The 13,980-nt window shown below is 46.8% G+C and overlaps 1 protein-coding gene across 1 annotated transcript in view; it reads right to left on the bottom strand.

The window, feature by feature from the left end:
* LOC130143587 (uncharacterized) overlaps positions 1 to 7,024 on the bottom strand; it is a 32,638-nt gene extending 25,614 nt beyond the window's left edge. The window contains exon 1 of the mRNA XM_056326332.1: positions 6,848 to 7,024. Coding sequence (XP_056182307.1) covers positions 6,848 to 6,925 — 78 coding nt within the window. The 5' untranslated portion in view covers positions 6,926 to 7,024. The remainder of the gene's footprint in view (positions 1 to 6,847) is intronic.
* Positions 7,025 to 13,980: the final 6,956 nt, after the last annotated feature.

Here is a 13,980-nt window from a genome sequence, read left to right as displayed (position 1 = left end):
GCCATTGCTCCTGCTGAGGCAGGCCATTCAGAGGTCTGTTACGGTCTGAATGCATATCCTTAGCTTTGGATGGTACACAAACAGCAGCTCTTTTCCCCACCTCGTTATTCCGGGATTAGTCTCCTCCTGTGCACTCTGCAAAGGGAAATTTCCAAGGCTCCACCTTTGCCAGGATTTCAGAGAGCAGGATGCTTGTAAATTTTACTTTACTGCCTGCATAAGGAGAGACCATGAGGGCACAGCAGGGAGGGTGTGGGAGAAAGCAGAAAAAAGTATCACAGATACTGCAGCCAGAGATAAAACTAAGCGCTGGGTTTGTTGTTACAGGGTCCCAACCGGTGAGCAGTTTATTTTTCCAAATAAATCTGCTTCGCAGACATCCTTTCTTCTTCCCCATTCAAGTTTCAACGAGAAAACCTGGAACAAGTTACTGTTGATTTTAGAGGCAAATCAAAGTGTTCAGCCTGCTAGGCTTGCATTTAAAGTTAGTCTTGATGAGCAGCTCCTTGGGGCTCTTGTATTCAAATAGTGAGCTCTGGGATTCACCTGAGCTGCCCACCCATGCAGGTCTGTAATACAGGCTCAGGACAAGGGGGTGCGCAGCCTGGGCTTCCAGCCTCAGTTCTGACAGTAAAGGCTCCACATTTTAAGTCAATTCCAGAAAAAAAAAAATAATCCCTTTAATAAGAATTTAAGCAGCCATTCATAACAGTGGAACGTTTACTAACTAAGACCAGGAAAGGGCTGGATTTAGGTAGAACAAGTGGATTAGATTTCCCATTGCTAATCCCAAATTAAGTACAGTACAGAGGAGGCGCACCCTCCTCGGAAAGGCTGAGCAACTGACTTTCTGGGATTGGTGTCAGGTTGGACTTTCAGAGGCATTTCATCCCGGCTCTCCTGTAACCAGGACACTGTCCTTACTGGCACCTGGCCCTTGCTACAGTCCCGCTGCTCCTTAACACAGTAACGAAAGGCAAACACTACGGGAACAGATCAGTAAGAGATCAGCAAACTTCCAGAAGTCCCTTCTCCAGAGCTGACGGTAGTTGTGAACGGAGGCTTCTACCAGCCCATTTTGTTTGGCTGGTTTGATGTTGCAACCTGGCTGCTAATATAAAGAAACGAGAACAAAACACTGGATGAAAAGGAGATAGCACAGCAGGTTATGGCTTGCATGTGGCAAATTTGCTTTTGTTCTGCCACTTTGAACACCACCCAGCCCTGCTTTATATTGAAGCATAATGGGACTGCCTGTACTCCCCCAGGACCAGGGATTTCACATAACTTAATAGTTTCTGTAATTAGATATTTGTGAAACTCTGAAATCCTCTGATGAAAGATGCTGTAGAGGTATTGTCTACTCTTCTACCATGAAAGGACTCCACCCAAACCCAAATACAGATGTTGTCCTCAATGTACAGCATTACTAATCCAAGCCAGTAGTACTTGTGGCCTGATTTAAATTCTCCTGGAGTCCCAGATGACTTCTGTAAATGCCAGTAGGCCCCAAGAATTCTAGAAAGGAAATACTGGCAAATTAGCCTTCTCTTCTCCCAAAATTGGAACCTCCTTTTCACTGGCAATGATGTGAGTAAGGATACTCTAAACAAACCAGAAGGTCATTTGCTGCTGAGAGCTTGTAATAGGAATTGTGATGTTCTTAACGCTGAGTTTGAGCGCCAAAGCTGCCGGTAAGGCTTTTTGCTACTGCTGTATAATTGTTCCACATACTAATGCAAGACCCTGTAGTGCCCCATCCCTACTCCACCCTCCTCCTGCCATGGATTTGTACAAGTAGAAGAGGATTATTTTTCTATTTAGTACTTCCCATACTCAAGGAAGTATTTGAATGCCAATTTGAATATTTATTATTTATAGGCCTGAGATATCAGTGCATAGTAATATATTGTAATAATAATAGTGTGTAATGGTAAGAGTTGCTACACCAGACCTGGTCTAGTTACACTACTGCTGGGTAGCCACTCTCTGGTACCAAACCTGCCATGAGTTTGGGGTCTTTTAAGAGAAAAGGGAGGCAGGAAGAGAGAGACTTGAACATTTTACCACCATTCCTGGTCTGTCATGCAAAGATGCAGATGGGGAGAATAGTAATTGTTTGTTGGTTACCATAGGAAAGTTTGTTTGCTGGGTCCTTCTAAACCAGTGCAACAGGACTGTTTGCTTCAACCTACTTAGATAGTAAAGAAACAAAAATGACTTCAGCATTCTCATCCCAAGGATGGTTGGCATCTCTAGTGGTACTGCACTCTTTTAGCTCCTTCCCATAAAGATGACCCACATTGTTCCAGAAATCTTCTGCCACTGGCTTACTTCTCTTACCTTGGCTGCTGCTTCCATTGCTGGCCTTGGCAAATGAGAGAATCATGGTTCAGCTCTACAAAGAGAGAGTCCCGTGTGCTGTGCAGGACTTGAGGCCAGCCTTGTCCATCTTCTCAGCTTTCAGCTTCTTCAGTAATTAGAATTATCAGGACTAAAACACTGTGGACATTATTGCTGCTTAGCGTGAAGCTAACAAGAGAGCGCCAGATTTACGACATTCTGGCCAGACAGAGGATTAAAAAAAAGTTACAAATCATTGCCCAGTTCCAGGATATGTACTCCAGGATCTTATTTCGCCAGAGACTCCACGTGAACTTTAGCCTCTAGGAGAAATCCGCCTGCATTTTTCTAATTGAAATACCAGTCAGACCAGTGGCGGGATGCAAACTAACATGCATGAAAAATAAAGGTTCAATGACCCAAATCAATTATGTTTTAGGGGCACTGCTCTGGACTGAGTAGGAAATATTTCAAACAGGAAAAAGAGCTAAATAGGATCATTCATTGAACTGACCTGGAAATGAGAGAGAATTTTGGTAAATAAGAAGTTCAATGTAAGCCAGTTTTATGTACCAGCTGTAGTGGATTAAAAACAAACCAAAACCCAAGCCCAGATATTTCTTAGACTCAACTAATGTTTCAGATTTCACTGAAGTGAACAGTGCAGTAAAACAACGCAATTCTTATCCCTTCCTTGAGCACAGGCAGTGTAACAGTTTACTTCCTGACATTAAAAAAGAAAAAAAAAGCAGTTTATGGAAATCCTGAAACTGCATCTTTATTGAAACAGGACAACCTGCAGGTCTTCTCTATAAACTAGAAATAATAACTTCAAGCAAAAACAACTTCTGAAGGTCAGAACCAGCTACTATGGTTGGATTTTTAAAGCACATACACTCAAGCCAGGGAGAAACAGCCCCAATACTGCTTCAGAATATATGAATGTAGCTGCTCCCCAGGTTGGCCAAATGTCCAAACCCTCCACACAATAAATATCTGCCAAGGTACATTGTAAACACATAGGATACAGCTATGGCAATTAATGAAGAGACAAAGAAAATAGGAAAGACCTATCGTTTCTCTACTCCCAAAGGACACAGTACTTCCACAAACAGCAAAGAGATTAATAGATATTAAGCTCATTGCCATCAGAAGTTTCAGATTCTTTGAAGCTGCCTTATTTGTCTTTACCAGCTTTGTTTCTTGAGAAAGAAAGGCAGCCTGGGGTGCACTTACAGTGCTTCACAGGGAGTGACCTATAAAACAAAAGCTACCTGGACCTAAAAATCCCATTAAAGTCTTACTAAAATAACCCACACACCTGGCAGCAGCTGGAATTGGAACCAGATGTGCAGTACATCTGGTAAGAATGGGGCTGCTGCTAGCAGACACTGAGCCATTTGAGTTACATACTTTTCTAGTCCAGCAATTCTCTGGAAAGACTTGATAAAAGTTAGATATTTTGCCTCCACTTTTAAGACGGAGGTTGACCACTAACAGTCCTATTGTGTGTCAACGTAAAATGTTTCAGAACTTCCATAGCCTCCCCCTGCAATCAGATGTGCATATTTTGCTGCTCCAGTTGCATAATTTACTGATTCAGCTGCATGCTTGGTTGATCTGGTAGGAGACCAGTACAGTAGCTGAGATTCTGGATACATTGCCAATTGTGCAGCATGCTTTGTTGATCAGGGCCGTAGAATTTAATAGCTGAAATTTCATACACTTTACTAATCAGGCCACATTCTTTGCTAATTGAGGTGCATATTTTAGTAGTTGAATATTTTTTTTAATCCTTCACTGATCTTGGGAAGGATCCTGCTCCCTCTGAAACCAGCGGGAATCTTGCCATTGTCCTCTCTGGGAGCAGGACTAAGACTTTGACTGGAGGGTCTAGGATCACTGAGATTTCTTCTCTTAAAAGGAACTGGAAAGGCTTGATTTTTTTTCTTTAAGCCAGCAAGTGAACAGAAGAATAGCAGATGAAGGATGGCACTGGCATAGAGACCTCCTCCGTAGGGATCTGATTAAAGGGATAATATTTTAGGGACATTACAGAGACATAACTTTGACTACATTATTCTTTCATCAGGCTTACATTCTTCCTTCAGGATAAACAAGCCACTTATCTACATATCTTGTTCCATCTGATACAGACATGCAGGAGGAAACATCATACACCTTATCTTCAAATTTTCTTTCATTTGATCTAACTCCTGTTTTTATATTGCTGTAGTACTCAGTGAAGGATTCCAGAGAGAGCTCTGCTTTGCCACAAAACACATTTCAGGCATCCACACTACCTCAAAGCATCCCAAAGTTCCTCAACTCTTGAGTGGCAGAGACCACCTTCCTGGATGAAAAGAACAACTCCGTTTCCTATACCGCATGCAGATTTTGCCCTTGCCAAGGGAGTTTCTGTTATGCTTTTATATTGTTAACGCTATGCCAGAAAGACAATGCATTTCTTCTAAGCCTTTGAATACCTTTTTTCAACTGCCAAATTGAGCTACATTTGAACCATCAACTTAGAGTGGGATGTGTATTTTTTTACTAGCATAGCAACACTATCAGAATGTAGTCAAAAAAGATAAAAGTAATGAAGCCTACGCAGCGTAGTGCAGTCCCTGATGAGTGAGGAGCAAGTGCAACTTACTGAAAAAAAAAACCAAAACAAAAACAGGGAGCAAAAAATGTACACACACATCTGTTTGCACACACAGATTTCACTGCCACATTTAGGAGGGTAAGCAATAGGAAATGCCTTAAGTTTCATTCTGCAAAAGAAATTGTCCAGTATGTTAAAAGGCTACAGACATCATGTGATCAAAAGAATAATTGACACAGCAAGAAGTCAAGTCTGGGAAAGTATATAGGATGCTGTTGGTTCTTCATTAAGGACGCAGTTTCTTTTCTTATAGTGCTGTTGGTCAATGCTTTAGTTCAGTTACTGCCTGATGGGAAATCAAACAGCCCTGCTTTCAGAGTTAGAGAACAACAGAAGTTGGGTAGGAATCATAGAAAAGAGAAAAATCAAGCAAAAATTATACAGCTTGCTGATGTATTCAGTGTCCCACCATGGCCAGGTGCACCCAAAGGCACACCACACAGCCAACACTCGGTCCATCTCCTGACTATACGGGCAAAGTTGGAACAAAACTAGCACAGGAAGGATGTAATAGCTCAGGGCAGCAAGCAAGTTATGTAGATGAATAAGAGAAGTATGCAGCTGTGTGAGGGTAGGTTTGCAGGTTCCGCAATGCAATTCTGAGTTAAAAGAGAAACCAAAGACAGAACCTCACAACTCAATAGATTTGAGTGTGCAGTTAATATGTAGTACTAAAGTGCCAGCAACATGGCTTAAGACGTTCTCACTGTAGCTATCTTCACTAGGATGCCAGAGTGAGAGAAAACATCTTCGTTTCAACCACAGAGTTCTTGCTGTGTTCGTATGTGCTGTAGCAGGGACTGGTGTATCAGGCAGAGTTACAACGCTGTTTTCCACCAGGGAAAGCAACCCTCCACCTTTTTTATTTATATATATATATACACACACGCATTAACAAAAGACAAGAGTGTATGGAATACTATTTTCTTATACTGTAGTGGCTCATGTTTTATAGATCTGAGAATCCGTATCAGAAGTGTCAAACCTTGCTGCTCTCAGGGTCCACGGGAAGAGTCCCGCTCACTTCGGCGGGGCCGGGGCTGCTCACCCTTCCCAGAGCAGAGCCACCGTTCGCTCCGCAGCTGCTCCTAGTAGTGGGGTACCCCGTGCTTCCTCCTCTGCCTTTCCATCTCCGCCCTGCTTCCCCCAGTGCTCCCCCAGCGGCTCCCAGCCGGTGCCAAGAGCCCTGCCCTCCGAGCTGGAGCTGTCACCGGCACCGTTTACCTGCTCTCCGTACCACGGGCAAGGTGCACGGGCCCGGCGAGCGCGGGGACCGTAACACCACGCACGGTGGCTGGGTCGCCCTCCGTGTGCCGGGCTGCCCGCCGCTAGGGATGCCTCCGGGCGAGTGCTCAGACTGCTGCTGGCTGGCCCGTTCTGTCGGTTTGCACCGGCCCTGCCCCGGGTTTCGGGTCTGGCTGTGCGGGAGGGGAGAGGGTGATCCAGGGACGGGCGCCTGCAGCATTCTGCCCCCGGTACCTGCAGGGCTCCGCGGCGGCTCGGCAGCCAGCCCTAAGGGGCCGCGCAGCGCCGGCCGCCGAGCGGGCAGGGGCCGGGGGATGCCCGCAGCGCCGGGCAACGAGGCAGCGCAGCCGCCCCCGCCCCGGCGGTCCCGCTGCATACCCCCTCCCGGGGGCCGCGGCGCATTCCTCGGCCCGGGAATCCCGGGAGCCCCGGTACCTCCCGTGGTCCCGGCGGATCTCCCCCGCGACGCGCCGAGCCGCGGGGCACTCGCTCCCCGCCGCGTTTGCCGCTGCCCGCCGCCGCCGTGCCCGGGGCGGGCGGGGCGGGCGGAGGCCGCCGGGGTTACCTTGCCTCCCGCCCCGCCGGGGTTACCTTGCCTCCCGCCCCGCCGAGGCAGAGCGCCGCGGCCGCCGCCAGGACGAGCCCCGCGCCGGGGACGCCGCGCACCATAGCGCGGGCGCTGCGCCGAGCCGTGCCGTGCCGAGCCAAGCCGAGCCGAGCGGAGCTTTGCGCTGCTGAGCCGCGCCGTGCCCCGAGCGGGCGCCGCTGACAGCGACCCCCCGAGCCCGGCCTCCCCGCCCCTCGCCCCCTCCCCCGGCCGCTCCCGGCCCCTGCCCTCCCCCGGGGGGTCACCTGCGGCGCGGAGCTCGGCGGGGCCCGGGCCGGGCGCTGGGGGGGCTGCACGGGCTGCAGGGGGGTGGCGGGGCCCTGCCCGAGCCCCCCCGCCGCAGGCAGGGCCGGAGCTGGGTGCCCAGGGCTGTACCCGCTCCGGGCGCGGGGGCCGGGGGCAGCGCCAGCCCGCCAGACAGCTGCTCGGGGGGGCTCCTGCTGCTGGCGGGGGGCAGCTGGCCCGGGCAGCCCACCCGGCCGGGGCTCCTGCCTCCCGCCGGGCCCCGCCGCCCCCCGTCAGTGGAGCGAATTATCGGAGGAATGGGAAATAGGAAAAGGGCTCTGGTCTTTCTAGCAGGAAAAACCACCCCAGTGTCATCCGAGCACGAAGCAAAGGGCAGGGAAGGAACATTCCCGGGCATTCTAGGAGCCCAAGGAGAAGGAGCTGCACGTAAACTAGCAGCCAGGGTACGGCAGCCACTTCACCCTTTTGGAGAGCATGGGAGGACAGGGGACGCGCCTTGTTTCTGAGGCAGCTTTCTGGTTTCTGAAGTGAGACCCCCACCCACCCACCCCCAGTTGCAGCGCATGCTGCAATGACTGCGGGCACCCCACCAGCCCCAGCAACCAAAAATGATCCTGTCCTTGCAGGTGGTGGTAAACTTACATTGCTAGCTGCAATTCATTATTCTGTAGGAAGAGTTGCTATTACCTGTTTTAAAAGTATTTGACAAAGTACTGTGGTTTTACACTTGGAGCTGCTTTTTGGGTGCTCAGGTGCCCCCTCACAGTAAGCAGCACAAGCAGCCCTCCAGCTGTCTGGCACAGGAGGGGAGTCTGCCAGACAGCAGGTTGTTTGTAACAGGGTTTCTTACACCTTTCCCCCAAAATTCTTGTGCTGGTCACTACTGGACAAGGGATGATGGGCTAGCCAGGCTGTTGGACATTGCTGGCACCCCAGCTCCTGAATTCCTCTTTCCCAAAGAGCAGAGATTAACCCGGTTTTCAGAGAGCAATGTAATCAATGGAAAAAAAAACTGGATAATGCCTTCAGCTGGTATCCAGGTGGGTGCATACATAAGCATGAAGTTGGAGGACTGGTGGCAAAGAAAACTTTTTTTTCTTTTTCTTCACAAATGCACCAATGTACTTTGTGTTTGGCTTTCCATATTGTCATGTCATTGTGTAAATTGGACGTAACATCTTGAATTTATACCTTGTAATGAGAGCGGGAGAGGCTGGGCACAGGCACCAAGGCAGCAGCCTTGCACTGAATGCATGCTGGCGCTGAGCTCACGTGTCAGCCAGGGCTGCTCACCTACTCTGGTGAGCAGTTTGATGTCCTGTCTATAGAAAATAATGCTTGACTCCTAAAGAGATGACACACACATCCATATATTCCTTGCAGTGCTTGTGAGATGAGGCTGCCTGTTACCTTTTATTATACAAACAGGGGACACCTGGAAAATGATTAGCCCAAGGCTGAGAGGGAACCAGGGGCAGGACTCTAATGGCTCGCTGCCCTCTTGGACCATGCTGCCACCCTGGAAATCTGCATTTGCTAACGTAGAACTAGCCCTTCGATGGAACAGCACGTAAGGAGTATCTTGATAGCTTAATTGGGTTGTTTATACTTCTTGCACTGAAGGCAGAAGATGCAAATAATTCTTTGTGTGGCCAATTCTTATTTCAGCCTTCTCTTTTCAGGGCAGATTCTGTGTAAATGTTGTTCCGGGGCTATGACCTTGTCAGTTATTTACTGTGATTGTTCATGTTCACATTTACATTTTGCTCCTCCTGGGTAATATTTCTTGGAGTTACCTGTCAATTGAAAAAGTATATATCATAGAATATATAACCACATTGCATCTATTCTGAATAAATGCACAACCCAGGACACTTGGCATCTCTGGCAGGAGGGCTTTTTGAGAGTGAAGGGATTTTTCCAAGCAGAACACTTCTGCCTGAAGGGCAGTCTGGTCTCTGTAGCATAGTGCTGTGGTGCATTGCTTTTCTTAACACAGTAAAATCTCAGGGCAATATCACCATAAATGTATGTTAAGCTTTGAAAAATCCCTGAAACAAGAAATCCATTTTTTTTCCACGAGTCTCTGTGTGACAGAAGTAAATACAGAGATTCCATCTGCTGTTTCCTTATGTTAATGCACAGTTGTTGAGGACATAAGTCAAGAACTTGCTGGCAGAAAAGGGTATTCAAAAAGTGACTTTTTCTTCACTTGGACAGGGCTGGAATAGTAATATAAAAATATCTAAACGAAAGAGAGAGAACATGCCCAAGTCTAGCAATACAGCGCTCTTTTTTTTTTTTTTTTTAAGGATCTTACATCCCTGTTATTTGGATTCCTTTCCAGGGGTCATCTGCGTGCAGGCACCCGTAATCCTTTCGAGCCAAAGAGGCCGCTGTGTGGACTATGTTGCTGTTCCAAGCTGTAGACCTTGAGCATGTAGCACAGACACAAATGTATGCTGATTTCTCATGTTGTGTTTGTTCTTGGCCTCACAAATTCTGTCAGTGTGTCTTTGTTCCCTTATCTCCGCTAGCAGGACCTGTCCACACAGCACTTCATCCCTATGGCTTAGCAGTGACATAGCATCTAGAATTAAGGATCAAACTTAACAGTAGTCTGCTCATAAGTATTTTCAGCTCAGCTTGGTGACCCTTTCAAACCAAAGTTCTTATGAAGATTACGTTTTGTATTCATGAGCTCCCTCTGTGAGCAGGTAGTGGGACTTTGTATGGGCATGGACAACTTCCTGCACCACACAGCATGGAAGACCAGGTCTCAAAGGTGTCTTAACTGCCCACAGAAGGTAACAGCCATGAAGACAGGCTTGCAAGTGGTGCACTGAGCCTGCAAGCAGGGCTTCTAATGCCCCTTTCCAGGGAACACTTAGCTGGTGAGCTACCCTCCCCCAGTGTCTGGCCCAGCTGCCCATCAGACAGCTGTGCAAGGCAGCTGAAGGTAGACCAGTGATAGGTTTACTGGAAGGCTCAAGAAAGGACAGAATGGCAAAAAGGACTTCGCTTCCTGCTTACTCTTTATTCCCTATTTTACACTCTCTACAGCCCCACCTCTTGCACAGGTCCCCCACAGCCCAGACCAGGGTTGTACCCCATGCCTACCATGCATCAGGAAAGGGAGACGCAGGTGCAGCTGTGCACATCCCTGAGAAGGCAAGGCCAAGCTTCTTCCACAGTTGTTGAGATGTCTTTAAGAAAGTAAATGTCCTGTTCTCTGTGTTGAGCTTCCTGTTGAAAAATTCAAGGTTTCCATGCTCTTTTGGCAAGTTCTTCCAAGGGCTGGCCGTTGTTACCTACTGTTGTGTGCCACTTTGAAGGCTCTTGAAAAGCTGAAGCAAGCACTATGTTTCAGTGGAACAGTGACATTTATGAAGTTAGTGGATAAGACTTTTGTGTGTGTAATGGCAGCACTTTCTTAACCAGTAGCCCTGGGCTGGGAAAGTAATTTCCAGGAAAAAAAAGAAGTAGAAACTTACTGATTCCAGGCTGGCAGCAAAAATCTTTTATTGTGGGAAAGCTAAGCTTGAAACCACTAATAGCCAGTAATTTCTATCCACTCTCTCTCTCTCTTTCACACACAGATACATGGAAAGAGAACTTTCTTAATTAATTTCCTTAAATATGTGAGGCATCCTGGTACCAAAAGTAACCCTCCTCGCCCAGGGAGACTATAGCGGAATGCCCCCCAGAAATGAATGCAGCTCTTAGCAGTTTCTGTTTTTCAAAACAGCTGGTGTGACCAAACTGAATCCATCTTTGAACAGGAGGAGGGCACTGGCAAGATACTTTCAGTAACAAGGCCTTAAATCTCGGTTTATTCTCTGTATGCCAGAGCTCTCATCTGCAAACCTTCTGGTTACACAACACAGCTTTTTATGCTTTCCCAGCGTTCTTTTACATAGAGGTTGATTAAGTCCATTCTGAGCTACGTTGTTATATCAGACATGCCACAGTTAACATCTGAGCGTCTCCCCAGTTTATAGAAATGAGTCAGGAAAGTAACGTACCCCTGCTAGAATACACACACTAAAAATTGCTTAGGTGGAACACTGTATGTATGTTTCACATAGATAAAATTTGTAAGTAAATAAAATATATAAGCAAAATACTAAGGCAGTCTTCAATATTCACATTTCTGGAGACCTAAATTCTAGTTCCATAGTCGGTATTTCATATAAAATTATTTTTTTCCTCAGTGGCTGTGAGAGGAGAACTGGATGCCTGAGCCTGATTACAGTCTGCCAGTAATAGAGCTATTTATATGTGGTTAGCACAGGTTTCTTTTTTAATGACATTTGTGTAGACTGAGTGACACCAAATAATAGAAATACGTAAGCAGAAAAACAGGCAATAAGCACAGGGAATTGGCACATGCTGTTGTCAGTGGTTAGAGAACAAGATCTCTGCTAAGGAAATATTTAGAAAAACATGTTTGTAGCTATAATAGTTGTAACTGGAAAGCACCACACACAGGCTCTCTGCTGTGCAGAGAGTGCCACCCTCTGCTTCTGCAGAGTATGGAGCTTTTCTCTCTTATCCGACTCCTTCTCCTACTAGTGCAAATCTCACACACACAGGGTGACTTACAAGAATACCCTGCTGTAGGTAACCCTGCAAATGGTCGTCATTCCCTGTTAATTTGAATTGTTAGCTCAGCTCTTTAATTTGGCATTATATGCTTCTTTTTTTTTTTTTCGTTTTGTCAGAGCAAAGATTCATAAATTTTCCTTCCCCTTCTAGGGGCAAGGCCCCGTGGGTTCCTGGAAAAGGCAATTCCTATTTAGGTCTGAGAGAGCTTACTTGAAGAGAAGGCGGCATAGCAGCTCCTGCATGCAGCCTAGTTGCAGGGTAAAAGAATGCTGTGGCTTGCTGTGGTTAAAGGACTCATGGTACCTTCTGATTTTTATATTTGAAGAATAAAAGAGTGCTCTGCAAAAGGAACTTGAATAGACTTTGGCATAAGCCATGGGCTCTTTCACTGCTGGAGACAGAGACTGCAGCTTACACAAACAAGTCTCCTGTGAATTTACAGGAACCCTTGCACTTAAAGGCCTCATTTGTGTCAGTGTTTGACAATTTTTCTGGCTTTTTAAACAACTGCTATGACATTCTCCTGTTGTGCTAAAACTTATGTTACTAATAACAGTTATTTTTTGGTATGAAGGATTCTCTTTCTCATTCAGGCAGCCTGTTTAAGCCTGCTGCAGCTTTGTGGCATGCTTGGGCGGCAGTCTCTAAACAAGTGGTTATTCTTACAGCTGTGGGGCTTGGTGCCATGTTGCAAACTAGTAAGTAAAAAAGAGATACTTTGGAGCTTTACCCAAGCAATAAATTGGCCTAAAGAGACAGGATCAAGGTCAAGAAGCAAACATAGACAGATACTCCAACTGAACAGCTACATTAGTGACTCAACAGTTCTTGAGTTCTCTCTGAGAGGCCAAACTCCAACTTCTCACATTCTTAAAAGAAAATCAAAGCAACAGATTGAAAGAAGAGCAGGCATTCAAGTCTGCTTCACCATATTGTCCTTGACATCTTCTGTGGAAGAGTATCCAGCGAAGATCACTGCTAAAGAATGTGAAACACTGGTTCATACGCACAAGTTCTGAGGGGTTCCTCTCAAATCTCAGCAGAGGCCCATTCGGTTGGTGTCCCTCTCACTCAGTGCTCCTGCACCCATACACACCCTACGTATGGTTTATAAGCACAATGCCAAACACGTGCATCCAGCCAAGAAGGTCAAACTTCAGTTCACGTTGGTGCTGAGCCACAGCCTGGCATTGCCCACTCGTACAGGCACCTGACTCAGGCAGTGGAACAGCAGGGGGCTGCTGTCCTCGGAATCCAAATATACTTCTCCAGACCCTTGTGCAGATCCCTTACTGAGGCTGTTTGTGAATTTGTGAAGAGCAAAAGGTGTTTCAGTCAGTAGAGTCTCTAAGAAGACAGTGCTGAGGTGCATGCTATGTAGTCCTACTTGATCGAGGTCATTTAGTGTCTGATCATCAGGCTTGCTAGCCTCTCATGTCGTGCATTTGCACTTGAGAATAGCTCTCTTCCTGCATTAGTCTGTCATGTTCTCTTCCAAATCATGTCTTAAGGGCCACCTCTTCGTGCTGCGTGCAGGAAAACAGGTATGTCATTAGCAATATGCCAGGACCTTGTTAACAGGTGTGTCATTTAAACACTTCAGACTGGCTGATGCCTTGGGTTTAACTGACTTGTGGAACAGCCTCACGTCCTTCTAGAGAAACAGGTTCAGGTTCATATTAAGGGTAATTTGGACAGGTTGATAAAAGAGGAATACCTGGGAAAGCAGACTAAGTAAGTTTACCTGGCAGTTATATTTAGGGTAACAATATGATGTTAGAAGGCATTTTCATTATGAAAATAAAAAAGTTCAGAGTATGCTGAACAGGCGAGGGGCAGCGATCCTGTCACAGAGCCATCTGGTTTCCCATGCCCGTTTACTAACCGGCGTTCTTATCTATGGAGACTCTAGCAAGGCTGGGAGTAAAACCTACCACCTGTAAACTCTCCAGCAACACTAAGTAATGGCAGTGTAACAAGATAAGCCGCTATACTAATGGAAACCAAACCAAACCAAACCAAACCAAAAAACCTAGAAAAGCAAAAACCACCCATATAGGTGTAGAAGCAAACAGCTGTGTGAGGTACCAGTGTGGTGGCCCTCTGGGAGCCCGGAGCCAGAAACACACTGAAAAAAAAGTATTCTAAGGGCCGACTTATGAGGGAAAGGGCATCGGGAGCACTGGAAATTGGCACTAGCAGTACACGCCACTGAACCCCGCTGGCTGTAACCCAGCAAACGGTGGCCTTGATGCAGGAACCT

The sequence above is a fragment of the Falco biarmicus genome, chromosome 1 (assembly GCF_023638135.1).
Source record: "Falco biarmicus isolate bFalBia1 chromosome 1, bFalBia1.pri, whole genome shotgun sequence".
Lineage (NCBI taxonomy): Eukaryota > Metazoa > Chordata > Aves > Falconiformes > Falconidae > Falco > Falco biarmicus.
The sequence above is the reverse complement of the archived record's forward strand: the minus strand, read 5'-3'. Positions and strand labels throughout refer to the sequence as shown.